Source organism: Vipera berus (genome assembly GCF_964194415.1).
Source record: "Vipera berus genome assembly, chromosome: 8".
Classification (NCBI taxonomy): domain Eukaryota; kingdom Metazoa; phylum Chordata; class Lepidosauria; order Squamata; family Viperidae; genus Vipera; species Vipera berus.
The window spans coordinates 5,942,379-5,959,910 of NC_138211.1; the positions used below are offsets into that span (position 1 = coordinate 5,942,379).

Here is a 17,532-nt window from a genome sequence, read left to right on the forward strand (position 1 = left end):
GACACTGATGCTCCACAGCCTGGAAATCTAGTTTAGAAGCCCAGTATTCAATTTATTTCATTCGTTCGTTTCTTCCTCTTTTTTTGTTGGTTTTTTTGTACTTTTTTTTTAAATGAACTAACAGTTCTAGGCTCATATCAGAAAATATAATTAATAAAATTAATAATGAATCGGAATCCCGTAATATCCATGTAGTACATCCACGTAGTACAATGAATTAATGTCTTAATCGTTGTGTGACGGTGGTTGTTTTCTTGCAGCTGTGCATAATCTTTTTATAAAGGTGGTCGTGGTGGGTTGTTTCTTGGTTAGGATCAGCAATCGTATGGAGGAGAGCAGAGTCCGTGAAGTGGGGAGAATGGGTGGAAGAAAGCCATGAGATATGAGGTGCCAAGCAGGGGATCTGGGAATCCTCCAGATCAGAAAACTGGGATCTCTAAAGAAGAACAACGAAACGACGGAGTTCAAAGGGGCAAAATGATCACTCCGTAGCCAAATACACTAGTTGGTCACCAACAGCTGCAGACGTGTCCATGACAGAAAAAAAGGAATAAAAATAGAAAGAAAACAGAACGCTCCGTTGTGTTGGAACTTCAGTAGATCATAGTGGATTCTTCTTGGTTGTTTTTTTTTAGACTTGTTTTCTTTCTCACCGAGATTTTGTGATAATATATTCTTGACTATTATGATTATTTTCTGAAGTATTCTTCCTTTTTCCCCCCTCCCTTCCTCTTAGAATCACCATTGTCGAAAAGGTCAAAACTTGAGCAGGAGGTGTAAAAGAAGCAATGGAAGCAGCCAAACACAGCTAGCTCTTCTTGAGCCACCACTGTTCCCATCATGCACTGCTCCAGGGCCTGAAGGAAGACAGATTGAATAGGATCAGTTCATAAGCAGCCAAGATGTGGAAGTAATAGGACATACAGAATATAGTTACCAAGTTAACAACAACAACAACAACAACATCAACAAAAAACAACAATTGCTGCCATGACTGAACTGAGTCTCTAATCCCTGCTGTTCAGCAAATCGCCAAATGTACCTCCTGGCATAATGTAAAACTAAAGTTGGCTTGCTTGTTTCATATCTACTGTATTTAAATTTCCATTGTATACATAATGTAACACAGAAGTACATAGCCTTTAAAACAATTGGTTTTAACCAATTTGAATGCCTTAATCTTTAAATATCTGTGCTGGAAGGTGGTATCAGATGTTAAGGGGTGGTTTTTCATGAGGGAAGAACCTTGCCCATATTGGATCTTATAGACCAGGGGTCCCCAACCCCCAGTCTGTGGACCAGTACTGGGCCATGGCCTGTCTGCAACCAGTCCGCACAAACAAGCAAAGTCCCACATGTGAGATGCAGGCAGCACACAAAACCACATACCCTCCATTCTACGGAAAAACCTCTTTCCACAGAACCGGTCCCTGGTGCCCAAAAGGTTGGGGACCTCTGCTATAGACATTTGATATATATTTGTAAACAAGTAAACATTGTACAGCAAAGTCTTTGTAGACCCCGAATTTGTGGCCTAATTAGATGGTTGGGGGTTTTAGGGGGGGGACGGGACTGGTATGTAATTCATTTGAGCATAAGCACCATTTAGCTAGAGAAAGCAATGGTCTATCCATTCATCCATCCCAAAATAAGTATAAATATAAAAAGAATGCCAGGGGAGCCAACACAGCACCCAGAGTCATATGCATATGAGATGAGTCACCATATAAACCTAGTAAGAAAATAGTGAAACAATAAAATAAAATAGAAATGATAATAAAATAAAATGCCAATGAGCCTCAAGTGTTCTTCTAGCAGGCCAAGAATAGATACTGGAGCTCTTTGCGGTTGCCTCCATCCCAATCAGATGGATTTTAGGAACAGTTAAAAAAAAATGAAACAAAGATGCAGAGACAAAATTAAAAGAAATTAGCTAATGTTCTCGTTTGGAATGAATTCTTTCAGAAAATGCATTGTTTCCATATTCCCTCACATGCCACTATGGGGAAAGAGCTTTTAGATGTCAAGTTGGTTTTCTACTTTTCTTTCTGAGCGGAAGAGATAATAGCAGAGCTAAAAAAGGGACATATTCACTGGAGAACTATATTTGGAAGCAGTTCTTGGTTAGAACTTCTGGACACAAGAAGAATGTCGCCTGATCAAGCTAATGTGCTCAGAATTTCTAAACAGTGCTTGCCAGAAGGCACATTTAGAATTTTGACTGATTGATTGATTGATTGACGGATGGATGGATTGATATGTGCCGTCAAGTCATTTTCAACTCCTAATGCCCACACAAATTTTCTCCATGATGGTCCACCTATCAAGCTTCCCAAAGGTCCAGAATTAGAATATTGAGACACTGGATGTAATGTTTGCCACAATAAGACTGGGCAAGAATATGTGAATGAGTTTATTAATACCCATAGTCCCCAACTTGCAGATCTTAAGTTTATTCAATGTAAAACCTGTTCCTCAGAGTGGACACCATGCAACTTTGGAAGTCAACATACATCACAATAAGTCCATACAATGCAGCACACCAAAGCAGGAAAAAATGACTTTTTTCTGGAGTCACCAATGAATTCATGAACTTTTGTAATAAGGGACTATAGTTGGGCTTAAACTTTAGAAGAATAAGACAGATTGCAGCTATCAGATTCTCCTTGCAACTTTTTCCCCCCTAGACACAAATAAATCCCACTTTATAACTTACACATCCAATCTGTTTACACACACACACACACACACACACAACACAAAACTGATAACATCAACTGATTTAACAGATTATTATGTTCAACAGCAATGCTGAAAGCTCAGAACTATCTTGATAGTTAAGCCGAATCCTTTGAAATGTTGCAACAAGCACTGTGAGGAAGACAATAAGGAACTAGTTCCAAAATTGCCATCAGTGGAAGCAGAGAGAACAAAGATATCTAAGCAACCTTTCCTGGCCTTTTGGGATGGCACCCATCTTTTGTGCTCATTAAGTGGGCAGTCATGAAGCCCTACAGTTATCGCAGAGAAGAAACTCTATTATGCCTTGATTATCCACCTAGAGAATGGGAGTACAAGCAAACAAATGAGGTGAGAAGGCCTGTCCAGGAAATCCCTGTTCAGACATCCACCAAGATGCCAGGCGTAGGACTGTTACTGGTAGCTGTGCCTCAGAACTGGAAGTCATATTGGAGGCTGGATCTAATTAACATGGGCTTAAGTGGAATTACTATGATGAAACCTAAACTTGGATGAAACCTAAACTTGCCATCCCCCCCCCTTTTTTTTGGCAACCAGGGTACTCTCCTGCTTCATGGTCATTTTAAATCAACTCCTGTTCTAAAATCTTCTTCTCAACTACTATTGCCAAGATTGCTATCCCCCCATTCTACGTTTGCACATTCAAGCTTTCTGAGTGAAGAGTTTTGCATTTATCTATGCTCTTCCAATTATTCAAAGCAATTCTAATGGATAGCACAACAGGAGGTGATGTAAATTGCCAGAATAGTCCTATGTGCAATGTTGCAAAGGCCAAGACCTTCACGTGTTCAGAAAGCAAAGCAATAACATGATTTGATGTTGTAGCTGCTGGAGACTGAACACAAGGCTTCATGTTCGAAATAATCGTAGATCAGAAAAGTTTTCTGATGTTCCTCATGTAACACATCATTAATAGACAAAGATGAAGGAGGTTTGGAAGAAGTGCAAAGCATGAGCGAAAAGGGCCCACAGCAAACTGAAACAACAGTTGTGTAAAGTCCTCTACAATGCAGGTACTCCTCAACCTACGGTCATAATTGGGATCAAAGTTTCCATGGCCCATCAAGGTGGGTTGTTAAATGAGTCGTGTTTGATTTTATGATGTGTTTTTGGCCATGGGGGTGGATCACTGGATCCAATTTCCCCCACTGATATTGTTGGAAGTCGGTGGGGAAGACCCTGGGATACTTCATGAATGAGAGGAGTTAAATATAAATCACTTTTTTGGGAGTGCTGTTGTATCTTTAAAATGATCACTAAGCGAATGGTTGTAAGCCGAGGAGCACCTGCCTGTTAGGCTGAAAGAAATGAGAATTAGCCATATTGTTTGTGTTGTGCAGAAGGCTGGCTACAAAGGGCATCTTGCTAACCAAAGCTGATGCTTCAAAAGCAGGACAGGGGATGGACTCCTTTAGCAATAAGGCAGTTGATTTGGTAAGAAAGCCGAACAGGGCTCATGGCTTGATTACCAATTATGGGACAGCACACACACACACACACACACCTGATGTTACAGCTAAACTGAAGGAAAATGCAGGAGGAACAGCAAAGTAGGCAGTGGTGGGATTCAGCTGGTTTGCACCACTTTGGCAGAACCGGTAGCTAATTTTTTTGTTGCCCAGGCCCAGAATGGACTTCCAGAAGCAGCCTCCACACAGAGAACCGGTTATTCACATATTTGAATCCCACCACTGGACATAGGGGATTCAAGGCCAGGACTTGGGAAAGTTGCATGAGGTTGCCACTAACCTTTCCCATGTGTCTGTATTGAGGCTGTCTCTTCTACAAAATTAAAGAACAAGTTATCAAGAAGGCTAAAGGAAAGCTCTTTCTGACTTCTGACCTTCTCTGCGACATGCCTATTTTGACCCTTTTGCTGAATATTTTTTTTAAAGGGGGGGGATTTCCTGAAGATTTTACTTTGCTTGTCAGTTGCAGACTTGAGGGGCCAGGTGCTCATCTCTGCTTCAAGGCCATTGAGTCAGCACTGTCTGAAGATATTTTTGTGGTCAGGTGGCCAGGATGACAACACGGAGCGCTGTTACCTTTCCACCAAAGTGGTATCTATTTATCTACTCACATTTGCATGCTTTGAAATTGCTAGGTTAGCAGGAGCTGGGATGAGAACAGGAGCTCACCCCGTCTTGTGGTGCTCAGATCTCGAACCTGGGCTGTCCTTTTTCCAGCGGACAAGCCCAGCATCTTAACCACTGAGCCACCGCAAGTCATTCTAGGGCTTCTTCTCACCAACTTCTGGGAGAAGGAATCCCAAAGAATAATCTAAAACAAATATGCCTGCATAAAGCTGAACCAACAAGAGAAATTGTATATAGGAGTGCAGATCTATCACAAAAGCCCCCCAAATAACTCAACTTAACCCTTGTCACAGATTATCCTTTTGAGATGTTAAGAGCTTGGTATAATTCTATCTTTGCTAATAAGGTGATTTGATGAGTAATGTGAGACAGCAATCAGGCAAACTGTTGTTGTTTGAATCTTGAATGGCAACACCTGTTCAGGGCTGGATATCTGAAAGATCTCCAAATGGACTAAAAAAGGCTGTTTCAACCAGAACTGGTAGAACCTCAAAAGATGGCTGTGAAATGAAGGAATCCAAAAAAGCAGGAGATAAGAAGACCTTATTTGGCAAGGAAGGTCCCAGACAGATGAGACTCTGGATCTGATACTGTCATGAAAACCAAACTAGGTTTTGCAACCGTAGGTAAATTAAGTGACTGTTCTACAATTGGAAGTCACAGGCCAGATTTGCATTAAGAGGAAGTCGCCAATTATTTCTTACAGGATTTCTTGTAGAATGCATCATGTCTTGCACAAGTCAACATAGTTTCTGGGTTTGTTTCCTATTCAGACAACTGCCTCATTGCTGCAGTTTTTGCTTTTGGTTTGGGCTTTGGTCCTTGGGGTTATCTTCTAGATTAAATCTTGAAATAATATGAACAGACTTCCAAAACACCTTACAGCAGTCTGCAACTAACTTGCCTTAAAATGCTATTTACGATATTTGTTCCAGAGAAGCATTTTTAAAAAGAAATGATTTTGGCGAGAATGCCAATGGAATTTTTTTCCTAAAAAAGACAGCTTTGCCATATTACTATCAAGTTTCCATGTGTACTGGGCATGCCCCATTAACCCTGGGAAAAGATTGCTGATATCTACTGCATTGCACTTAAGATATTTCCATGTTTCACACCCAATTGCTGGAGGTGAGAAGAAAAGAAAAAAAATACACTGCGCTAACATTCATTGGGTTTCATCCACACTGGCAGTTAAATAATATTTCCTGGCAGGAATAAACATGGGGGAGAATGAGAACGTTGAAATTTGCCAGGCAAAGAAGTACAAAGTTTAGCTCTGTGAGAAAATTTGAGTTAACAGTTGTAAAAACCTGGCCTTCTTACTGGCAGCTTCCATTAACAACAGTTATCTCTGCTGCCCTCCATCAAGTCTCATGGATTAATTTTAAAATATGTAAAACATCTCTCAGTTTTGCACATATTTTCCCCCCATCGCTTCTGCTAAAAATCAACCGAGAGGACTTTGCGCTGAAACCAGTTGTAGGATGTCAAGGTAATGATTTAGAAGCTAACCAGCTTGTATAATGTGAGATGAATGATGCAATGTTAGGAATGACTCAGCAGGTGTGTGTATCCCTTTAAGAGCTTGAGTATAAAAGGGAAGGCCTTGCTAGAATCTTTCTCTCTCGTCCATTTCCTGCTGTAACTGCTGTGTATTTGAGTTTGCTGAATGACCACGTATATGTTATCTTGTTTCTAGTGTATATCTGTAGATAGTGTAATATAAACCACCATTTAATACAAACCACTGTTAACTGTGTTTACTCCTGGATTATCTCATTGCAATAAGACTGTGCATGCTCTCACAGGAAATAGCAAAAGACCAATCCCACTCAGATGGACAAGGTGGATCACACCAGTGAGCATTCTGCAAGGGATCTGCATGGTGTTCTTTTTATTGCGTGATTAGTGTTAAAATATTTGAAAAGCTTTAAAAAAACACTTATCTTCCAAGAGAACTCTGATTATTGAATGTGATGAATGAATGGTGGAAGAAAAGAAATTCCAAGTTAAATCAGAATGAGTTTCAGGCATTTAACCTATCAGTTTCTGGGCATTGGGCTCTGGGCAATGTACTTACTCTAGGTCTCTACCTGGGGATCAAAAGAATTCTCCAGGGTCCCTCCTGTTCCATATTTGATTCTACTTGCAGTGTGGTTTAGCTTGCAGATTTATAGAACCAATCACAGAAACCAAGCCTACACAGTTTGCATCCTTCGCTCCATTATGATTTAGATGTATTTAGAAATTGCTTTTATATCCACCAGGGAACACAAGTTGATGCATATTTTATTAAGAAGAATGCAATAATACAACGGTAACCCAATAAAGGCAATATCGAGCCATTGTTTAAAAATGCGACAAAATAATGTTGAAGTTCATTGGGACTATCAACATTTAGAGCTTTCTAATGGGGGTTAGGGCAGATCTCCCTGTAGGTTAAGTCTCTACACAAACTTACATTCATAACTTATACTCAACAACGCGCTTCTCAACAAACATTTCGGCACACAAGGAAAACAACTCAAAATTGTCAATTAAAAAAAAAATCTGACCCTTTGCCTATGTTCTTCATATTTCATACAGGACCATATTAAAATCTGAACAGGAAGACACATTTTAAAATAGAGTTGAATGGCTGCTGAAAATATATTTACATATGGTAAGGAGGGACTTTCAAGTAGAATCAGCTTGTTTCTCCTATTATCCTTTTAAAGCAGTTAAAAGTGGACGGGGGCATTCTGTCTTTTGAGCAGGATGCCTTTTTTTGGTGGCTACCTAATCTTCTCGAGTAATGGGAATGAACTGGACAATTGCAGGTACTCCTTGACTTACAACAATTCATTTAGTGACCATTCAAAGTTACAACAGCATGGAAAAATTGTCTGATGACCCTTTTTCATAGTCAAAACCTTTTGCAGCATCCTCATGATCAACCATAACAATAACAACAGCAACAATAATAAGAACAATAATTATAATAATAGAGTTGGGAGGAACCTTTGAGGTCTTCTAGTCCAACCCCCTGGGAATTTTGATCAGGGGCTCAAAATTTGAAGGCTTGGCAACTGATTCATATTTATGACTGCTGCAGTGTCCCAGGGTCACGTGATCCCCTTTTGCGACCTTCTTTTGCAAGCAAAGTCAATGGGGGAACAGGATTCACGTCATGGCTGGGTGACAAACTTATCAACTGCAGTGGCAAGGAAGATCGCAAAATGAGGCAAAGCTCACTTAACAAATGTCTCCCTTAATAACAGAAATTTGGGGCTCAATTGTGGCCAAGAAACACCTGATGTGGCTTGGACATGTTAGGTAAGTGGTACCTTATTATTATTATTCCATTTATATCCCGCCCTTCTCCGAAGACTCAGGGCGGCTTACAAGCTTAGCAGTAGCCTTCATTCTATGCATATGCCTGCTTGTTAGGGCTTTCACACACACCCCAAGCGGCATTATTACAAAGTCAGCTTATTGCCCCCAACAATCTGGGTCCTCATTTTACCTACCTCGGAAGGATGGAAGGCTGAGTCAACCTTGAGCCTGGTGGGACTCGAACCTGCACTAATTGCAGGCAGCTGGTGTTACTTAAGGAGGCATTAGCCCACTGCTCCACCAAGGCTCATTAAAATAGAAGGGAAGTGTGTAAGGATAAGGATAAAGAAGCCTATGCAAAAGGAAATTTAAGACCTAAGCCCAAACCTAAAATTGTAATGGATTTTGGACCCTCCACCTTGTATGAATTGATTCTCCCCCAAAAATGCCTCCTTTGGATGGTCCAGTTTTTCGTCCCGTCGCTGTCCTTTCTCAAATCTTTTCTGACCACCCTCTTCCCTTGAAGCCAGGGCTTCCTCAAACATGGCCACTTTAAGACTTGTGGACTTCAACTCCCAGAATTCCCCATGGCTGGCTGGGGAATTCTGGGAGTTGAAGTCCACAAGTCTTAAAGTGGCCAAGTTTGAGGACCCCCGCTTTGAGGACCCCTTTGAACACTCATTTCCCATCCAAATCATAATATCTGGAATAGATGCCAGGGATACTTACATGGCAGAATGTAGGGAGCATGAGGAGACACATAAGGAAGCCATGCAGAAGGGAGGGGGAAAAAAAGAAACAGAAAGAAAAAAAGAAAGAAAAACGAGTTAATAAATCAGCTCTTTTTTTTTCTTTTCTTTCAGAATGAGGCAGCTGCCTATCAATATTTGTTTCTGCAAAGGGGCTAAGGGATGCAGACTGACAGACAAACCACATTTGTTTTCTGACAACCAAGGATGGGATCTAACGGTGGTCTGGAGAAGAAGAGAAATGAGGATCTGGCTAAGATATTACCTGCATTTCTGCTGTTTAACTTTTTGTTGTTGTTGTTGTTGTTGCTGTTGTTTTCTTGCAGATGTTTCATTAGCCAACTAGGTAGCATCTTCAGTTGTTCTAAGAGCTTGGAAGAGTTCTTCTAAAGTAATTTCGCTGGTGATGTTACCTAGGTGGACAATGAAATATCTACAAGAAAACTCAGAGGGCATCAAGGACCTCGCAGTTCACCCCTGAGCTGTAAATGTTCTCTCCTGGTTTTCTTTCAAGTCAATCCTTTTAAACATCTAGATCTGAGTCGTGATTTTCTGCCAGAGGTCATGTCGGTCTCCGCCTGTCTCTGTCTATCATCTATGTCTACCAGGTAGTACAACTTGAGACCCCTTCCAGCCAGTCCCATGTCTCCTTCTACTGAATCCCATCCAATATTCATCAGGCCAACAACTGGGTTGTCTATTTCTTTCCATTTTCAATATTCATTTCAAAGGCATTGTTTCGTTTTTGTTACTAGGACACAGATGAGGGAGCAGCTGATCCCTTCAAGCACCCCAGATGGCACAGGAATACCTCGACAAATTATTTACAGCATACTCGAAATGGTACAGAGGTTCACACACATTCATTACAGGTGGAATAAGCCCAGGTTTGTGCATGCTGGCCTCCACATGCTCCTTTAAGGGGAACCAGAAAATCAAATCCAGCTAATAGGTCCGAAGTCTTTCCCCAACTTGACCGGGGAAGTTCTCTTAAGAACAGGAAGAAGAAGTTGGAAATGTTAAATTCTTCCAACCGGCATAATTCTTAGACGTGTCTACTTTGCAAATCTCAGCCTGGTTTTATCAGAGGTTTCAACCTGTGGCTGTCTCAAAAGAACCCTGAAATGTGTCTATGGAGATTCTCAGTCATTCAGGGCACAGTTGCCTCAAAGGTGCTTTTTCAAAAAAGCAGATGGGCTGGTTTGTTTGTTTGCTTGCTTGTTTTTAATTTGAGAAAGAAGAAGAAGGCATTTTGCTTCTCATCCAAGACACTTCATCAGTTGTAAGACAGTTACAACTGATGAAACCTCTTGGATAAGAAGCAAAACAAAACAGTCCAGTTGCCTTTTGAGGAAAAACAACAACAACAAAGCACTTTTGAGACGACCTTGAAAAGTAAATCAGTGAAATAGTCTCTTTAAATGATAAGGTCATAGGGCTGGAAGGGACCTTGGAGATCTTCTAGTCCAACCCGCTGCTCAAGGTAGGCATCCTCATACCTTCCTGGACAAAAGGTTGTCCAGTCTTTTCTTCAAAACCTCTAGTAATGGAACACCGACAACTCTTGAGAGGCAAGCTGTTCCTTAATTAATTGATAGTGGGTAATTAACTCATTGACTTTATGTTAGTTTCAGTCCATCTGGGTAATGGGACAATTCCCAGAATTATTTTTATTTGGTGGGTGGGAGAGGGAAGAGAGAAAGGGTCAGAGTCTTGATGACCTTAGATCCTTGAAAGGGATTTTTCATCCAATCTTTACAAGGAGAACTCAAAATGGATATCGTAGCTCTCAACCGCTGACCAGACATGACACAATGGAAGACAAGGAGACCAATCCCACACTGTACCCTCTCTGGACACCCCCCCCCAAGCAGGAAGTGGTACAGTCCTCCATGCAAATCGAACAGGGGAACAGGCAATGTGTATCAAAGGTGGGGGGACGGGAATTGCAATAAAGGGAGGCCGAGCACATGTGACATACAGCAAGACAATACTGACCTTGGAACAAGGTTGAGCTTGTGGGCTCACTTATTTCTAAACCAGGCAAGGAAACAATGGAAGAGAAAAAAATATGAAGATAAAAAAAGGAAAATAAATATATCGCTTCATAATTAGCACTCCACAAAACAGGCTGTATAAGGAAGAAATGAAATGACGGGGGAGGATGTGGAGAGAAGGAGAGAAGACGGACTCTGACATGGATGGGAAAGTCGAAAAAAACACCCAAGTGCAGTTGGACAGTGAAGCATAGAAAGTGGGAATAGAAGATGAATCCATGAAATGTAATTCATAATGTCAGCCTTGCAAAAAAAATAAATAAATAAAAATGCTCTAACTCTTAACCTTTAGGACCACACATAAATTGTTCTTGGATTTGTTGATGTTATCCTTCAAGTTTGTTGGCTATTTTGAAGATGACCACAGACTATAGGTCTGATGAGCTGTCAACCCAGTGAGAAGGAAGCTAACTTGAAAAGAAAACCATCAATTGCAAGCATCTCCAAAGATAAAAATAGTTCTTTTCCCCTTCTCCAACAAAAAGCATAATAGAGGATTCATTATTTAAAATTTCCGGAGGCCATTGTTATGTTCATTTATCGCCTCCTGAGCCTGCCTCCTCGCTGTTCCTTATTTCCTCCTCGATGTGAGAAGTGGCACTAGAAAGCAAGGAGTTTCAAACAAGAGGCAGCCTGCCATTTCCCATCCTCTTTGCAACAATAACTTGGTTGCTAGGAAAGAAGTCTATGGTAGAAGCAAAAGCCTAATTAAATTCCAAAATAAGAACCAGAATCCACCAACACCATCATCATAACCACCATCATCACACACTTGATATTTAGCTGAGGATGAGAAGGAGGAAAAGAAGTAACAGTCACAACGTAATTAAGAAAGATGATTAATTGAAGAATCTAGCTGGGCTTCTGAAGCATCTTCACATGTTAACTGAAGAATCCCCGTATACCGAAGGCATCAAGATAAAACGGAAGCTCTATTTAATAATCTGACTAATGTAGATTTTGACTCTTTACCGCCCAAACACCCCACAGAGTTTTTGGATGTAATGTCTCATTCCAAATTCTAGCATCAGAACCCGACTTTTGATGCATCTTGTCTTTCGTTACTGGGCTCTCTGCAAGCTAGGTTTTGCTGGATCTCTCTTGTTGTGAGTTCCTTGCTAAAGAACAAGGGGATCCCATTGCTAGGTCTAAGATGGGTGGCAGAACAACAAAACTATTTCTACACTCTTGCATTCATGGCAATTGCCTGGATTGCTTTGCGTTTTGATTGCCTCTTCAGCTACCTTGTCTCAATAATCCATAGCATGTTTCTGTTAAGATTGGCTCAAATGACTTCGGGGGAAATCACCTACGGTATTAAGTTCACGACTAAGCTAGGATTTCAGTTTAGGTCTGCTTGGCTTGACTGTGAGGAAGTCTCGTCCCTCCAGATGTTTTTCAGCTATAACTCCCAGGGAACCTGGTAGTGTTGGGAGCTGAAGGTAGACACATCTTGGTGGCGGGGGGGGGAGCTCCCTTTCATCTATAGCTCAGAACATGATCTTTCTTTTTCACAGATCAATTCTGCTTAGCTTCTTTTATAATTCCAACCTAAATTATATTACTTCTCAAGCAATGCATTATTTCATTGCTTAGGACCACAACTGCTTGGTCAATAAAAATGAATAAGGGATACAAGACCCTATTCCATTTCAGCAAATCTTTATGTTACATGTAGTTAACAGGTGTTGCGCAAAACTGGCAAAGAGAGGAAGAATAATTTCTACACCAAGATTAAACCAGGACAATAAAAAAGTCACGGTGGTATGGCTTTAATTGTCATACTGTGGACAGGGGACCAAATTTTGTCCACTGTGCTAGACCAGGATAGAACCCTTTTCAGTTCACAAATTGATCTTAGTTCCTTTATTATAGATAAAGTTAATTGGGGATAATTTAAACAACTGCAAGAAAGAGAGTCACTATGCTCTCTACACTACTGATGTAGTCGGGAAAGGAATTGGTAAGATACATTGTGTGTTTGTAAGATGGTCCATGTGAAAGTAGATAAAAGCAGAAGCAAGTAGAGACAGGATCCAGAAACAGGCAATAGTACACTATACGGGGTGCCCAATTTCAGAAAAAAACACAAAGCATTCTCTTGGACAGTGTTGTCCTTCAGTTAAGAGTTTACCCATCAAACTAAGAGGGCTGTCTTAGGATCTTGCATGACTGACTATGGTTCCAAATCATGGCTTAAGGCTTTGCATTTTACATAAATGTTCCTTATTGTGGCTTAGTTGATAATCCATATGAATTCTTCTGATCTCTTTGGGATCCCTGGATCTTTAGACAAGAATATATATTTCCTCTGTAGAGCATTCAGTTAACATATATCTGTTCAGCTTCAGAATGCCTTTTATGTCCCTGATATTTTACAGAATCAGTCCAAAACACTTGACTTTTATATAATAGATTTTTTTAAAAAAAATGGACCATCATAGTTATATAATGATGACTATTTTAGTTTGGAACGTGCTCCAGAAACATATATTATATATTTGTTTGTTAAAATGAATAATGGGATCATCTGTAACCAGAGTCCAAGTCTATCTATCCTGGTCCAAATGCTGGTGCAAAGTTTTGTCCAACCCTCTCTTTGCCTATTGCCATTACTGTGGTTATTTGTGGGGTCTATGGGACTCCACCTATCCCTTACTGCACATATCCCCGATGCAACAGGAAGGGTCTATGCTTGCTCTAACTTCTCTCTACAAGGTCTTCTCCATCTGCATTTGAGTGGTGACCTTCTTTTCCCAAGGCAGTGGGAAGATATCAAAGGCCATTACAAACCTTTATCTCTGCTCTAAGAAAGAAAAATCTAACACCAATTTTTAAACCAGGGAAGTCTAAATTGAAACCAGTAACGACTGATGAACTAAGAATTGGCACTTTCTAACTAGGAACAACATTAGATAACTATGCCACTCATCCTGGAAGTATGTTTGGTCCCACAATTTTTGCAAGGCTGGATGGTGCAACTCTATGATGATGGGATGGGATAGAAGTCATCAGGAGTTAAGTAATCAGCATTATACATCATTTTAGCTCCTAATGTACAGATGAGTACACAATCCCATTGTTTGCATGGTTTCATACCACTGCAGAGATTTCCAATTGCTTCCTCTCCCTCTGCCTGCTTGTGTTGTTTAAGACCAACCCAAAATATTTATTTAATATTGCATCTTATTTATCACCAACTGGAAGCAATTGTACTGATTTCCTTTGACCATCAGTTTCCTTCTATTAGTAACTTCCCAAAGCCAACTTTATGACTTTCATTCAGTTCCCAAATTTCAGCTGGCCTGTGGTAGCATTACATGTGCTTTGCTATAGTTGCCTTGTAGGTTTAATTTTCTCTTTTTTTAAAATTGAAATGGGCTGAGATAAAACTGTCTTGATCAAGGAACATGGAAGGGAAAGAAGAATGAGCAGAGGCAAAGGAGAAGGATGATAGACTATATAGTTCCTGTGCTTCTATACTGATTTTCCATCCAATGTTGGCCACAATAATATTAATAATGCTGGTGAAAATGTCTTTCCGCCCATTATTTTTTAAATAATGTGAGATTTAGCACACTTCTCCCACTACCTTTACTTATGTAGTTGATGAAGGAAATGGTAGCATCCAAGAAAAAGCTACTAAACCTTATTTCTTTTTTAAAGGTAGCCTCTTTCTAACTATGCTTCCACCCATGAAGGAAAGATATGAGTAAGGAAGACACTAAACATCCAAAGTGGAAAGGTTGAAGAAACTCCTCTGTCCCAACTCCATTCAAAGTCAGTTTTTTTGCTAAGATATTAAAATTATTCTCTTATGAGAAATTTATACCCTCCTCTATTGCTATCTTTCAGTTCGGTCCTGATTAATAGCCACATTTGGTCAATGTGGACACTCCAAGAAAATCTAATGTAAGCATTCAGAAGGAATTTTGACTGGAATTTTGATTGGAAGAAGAATGTATAGTACATTGTGCTGGTAGAATAAGTGCTAAGATACAATAATTGGAAATGGTCAATCTGATTATTCTTGGGTAGTTCAATGAATAGTTTTCCATGTTCATACCACCTGCTGTAAAGATACATAGAAAGGGATGTAAGACATGGGTAAATCTTGCATCATGTTGATGATCAAGAAGATTTTTAAACTATTTTTTGCCACACTCTTAATAGGAATGTTGATCATGTTAGATAAGTGACCACATCTTCCTTGTTTCAGGGTAGAGGGACATTACAGCTCTTTTGTCATTTTGCCTTCTAATGAAATGTCTGGTGTTTTGTTTGGAAGAGTTAGCAATAAAAGGAAACCCAAGAACATAGGATACCATCAGAGCTGACCACCAGCTAGAACATAGAAAAACTCACAGAAGTAGTGCAAGATCAGAAGATGTGGAGAGACCCAGCCCATTGAATCACCAAGAGCGAGACATGTTTGAACGGAGATCATGATCATCATGATGATGATGATGATGATCATCATCATCATCACCACCACCACAGCTCTTTTGGTCCCATCTTCTACCCTATCCCTTCCTTGTTTTTGTGAATCTCATTTGCCAAGAACAATGTTGTCATCTTTATGGACAAAGCTTTTGGACCATTTATGCTCCTGGTGGTGAACCTCAAGCCCATCTTGGAATAGTCAATAGATAGAAAACCTCAGAATTCTGGACAACAGGTCTGGCTTGAAATCATGTGAAAGCCAAAAGAAGCAAGGCTCTGGAGGATTTGCTCACCCCAGCTTCTAGTGGGCATGAACAGTGAACAGTCATGCTCGTTCTCTAACATGAAGAAACGTAAGAAATAAGACAAGCAATTAGAGCTGTCTCTGGCTGTGAGTGGTGTCAGATGGATCCATCACTTTAATCAGAGCTCCGGCGTGTGGAGAAAATAGTTTCTAGGGAAGGCTTCAGAGTTCTTCCCCACCTTCCTTTGCTCTAGTCAATTTTTTTTATTGTATATTGAAGTTATAGAAAGCACAACTTGGAAGCCCGCCTGGAATTGTGGAGATGCTTCGGTTGTTTATTCTCAGACGCCTCACTTAACAGATGGTGCTTCAGTGTGGCAATACCAGGAAAGGCTTGGTGAGATTTTTGCTTTTATTTTTGAGAAGACATGAAGAGTTGACATTCCTTGCTGTTAGTATCTCTGCTTGGTTTTCTAAGCCTGGAAGAAAGGAATTTTGCAAGACCTAATTCTAGAACTGAGTTTGGAAATACCTGGTAGAAATGGAGATGTCCAGAGTAGAACTTTCAAAAAGGTGAAGAATTCACATTATGGAAATAATCTTTCCAGGAGAGAAAGGTTGAGGTGGGAGGTGGGGGGAAAACACCACAATGTCCTATGTCCTTAAATTGATTTGTTGATGTTATCATTAACAGAAACATTTCACCCATGATCTAAAGTTACAAGAGCCTTTTTTAAGCACACAGCTTGGTACTTTACAGAAAGAGACTAGGGGAGGAAGGGGTTTGGTATGAGTTGAAAAGACCAGTTAAATCCAGAACAGAGAACAGTTAAAAAACACACACACACTCTTGAGTCTTTAGATTAGGAATGCCCAACCTTAGCAACTTTAAGACATGTGGACTTCAACTCCCAGAATTGCTGGCTAGGGAATTCTGGCAGTTGAAGTCTACAGCTCTTAAAGTTGCCAAGGTTGGACACCTGTGTTTTAGATGATATCTATGAAGCAGCTTCCTTATCGTTCATGGTGTCAGATTGGGAAGCCACAGTTTCTGACATTGGCTTGATTGCAGATGGTTCATAGGTTCAGGTTATGTTTTCAGCTATTTTATATGTGCAGTAGCCCATGGAATCAGATTTCTTTCATCATTCTTTTTCATTGAATGGAAAGGAAGAACAATTCCAGTAACCGAAAGTGTGGTTTTTTATTTTTTTCTTAACTAAAATTAGTCCTACAACTTTCACTTTGAAACTGGAGAACATCCTTGTGTGCTACTTCCAGAGGGGGGGCGGGGGAATCAAGGAGAACTGAGAGATTTTTTTTTTTTAGGCTGGATGTTCAGAAACAATGCAGAAGAAAAAAAAAATGGTTCTTTTGTTGCATTTACGTCCTGCCTTTTCCTAGGAGTGTTCAAAGCTCCTCACCTAGGGCTCCTCCTAATTTTATCCCCTTAATAAAATCCCTGCAGGCTATTTTGGGATGGAAGAAAAGACTTGAACGAAGACACTGTTCAGCTGCTACAAACACACTGATATGATATCAATATAACAATCTAATGATTTAATACAAGTTCTAAAATCAGTGAGAAAGAGGATGGAGTATATGATGATTTGGGAAAAAAAATGGGATGGTGAAGTCATTATCTATAATATCTGCAAAAAATGTCTAAAGGATGGAGTGGTCTACAAACTGATTTTGTCCCATCAAGAGGCTGCTTTGTTCCTACACTCTCTATGCTGGAGGAGACATTTGGTATTCCAGAATTGTATTTGCTACAAGCCCTACATTGACAAAGCCACTGAGATCTTATGTCAGAGTGTAAACTGCAGAAATAACGAAGTAAATATATAGTTATCCTTGCCAGGTTA

General features: G+C 40.1%; 1 protein-coding gene across 1 annotated transcript in view; it reads right to left on the minus strand.

Annotated features, from left to right (window-relative positions):
• Positions 1–756: 756 nt before the first annotated feature.
• NTM (neurotrimin) overlaps positions 757–17,532 on the minus strand; it is a gene marked incomplete at its 3' end in the record, with an annotated part of 577,786 nt that continues 561,010 nt past the window's right edge. The window contains 3 exon segments of the mRNA XM_081333436.1: positions 757–857; positions 4,510–4,542; positions 10,919–10,954. Of these exon segments, the coding sequence (XP_081189562.1) occupies positions 757–857; positions 4,510–4,542; positions 10,919–10,954 (170 nt within the window).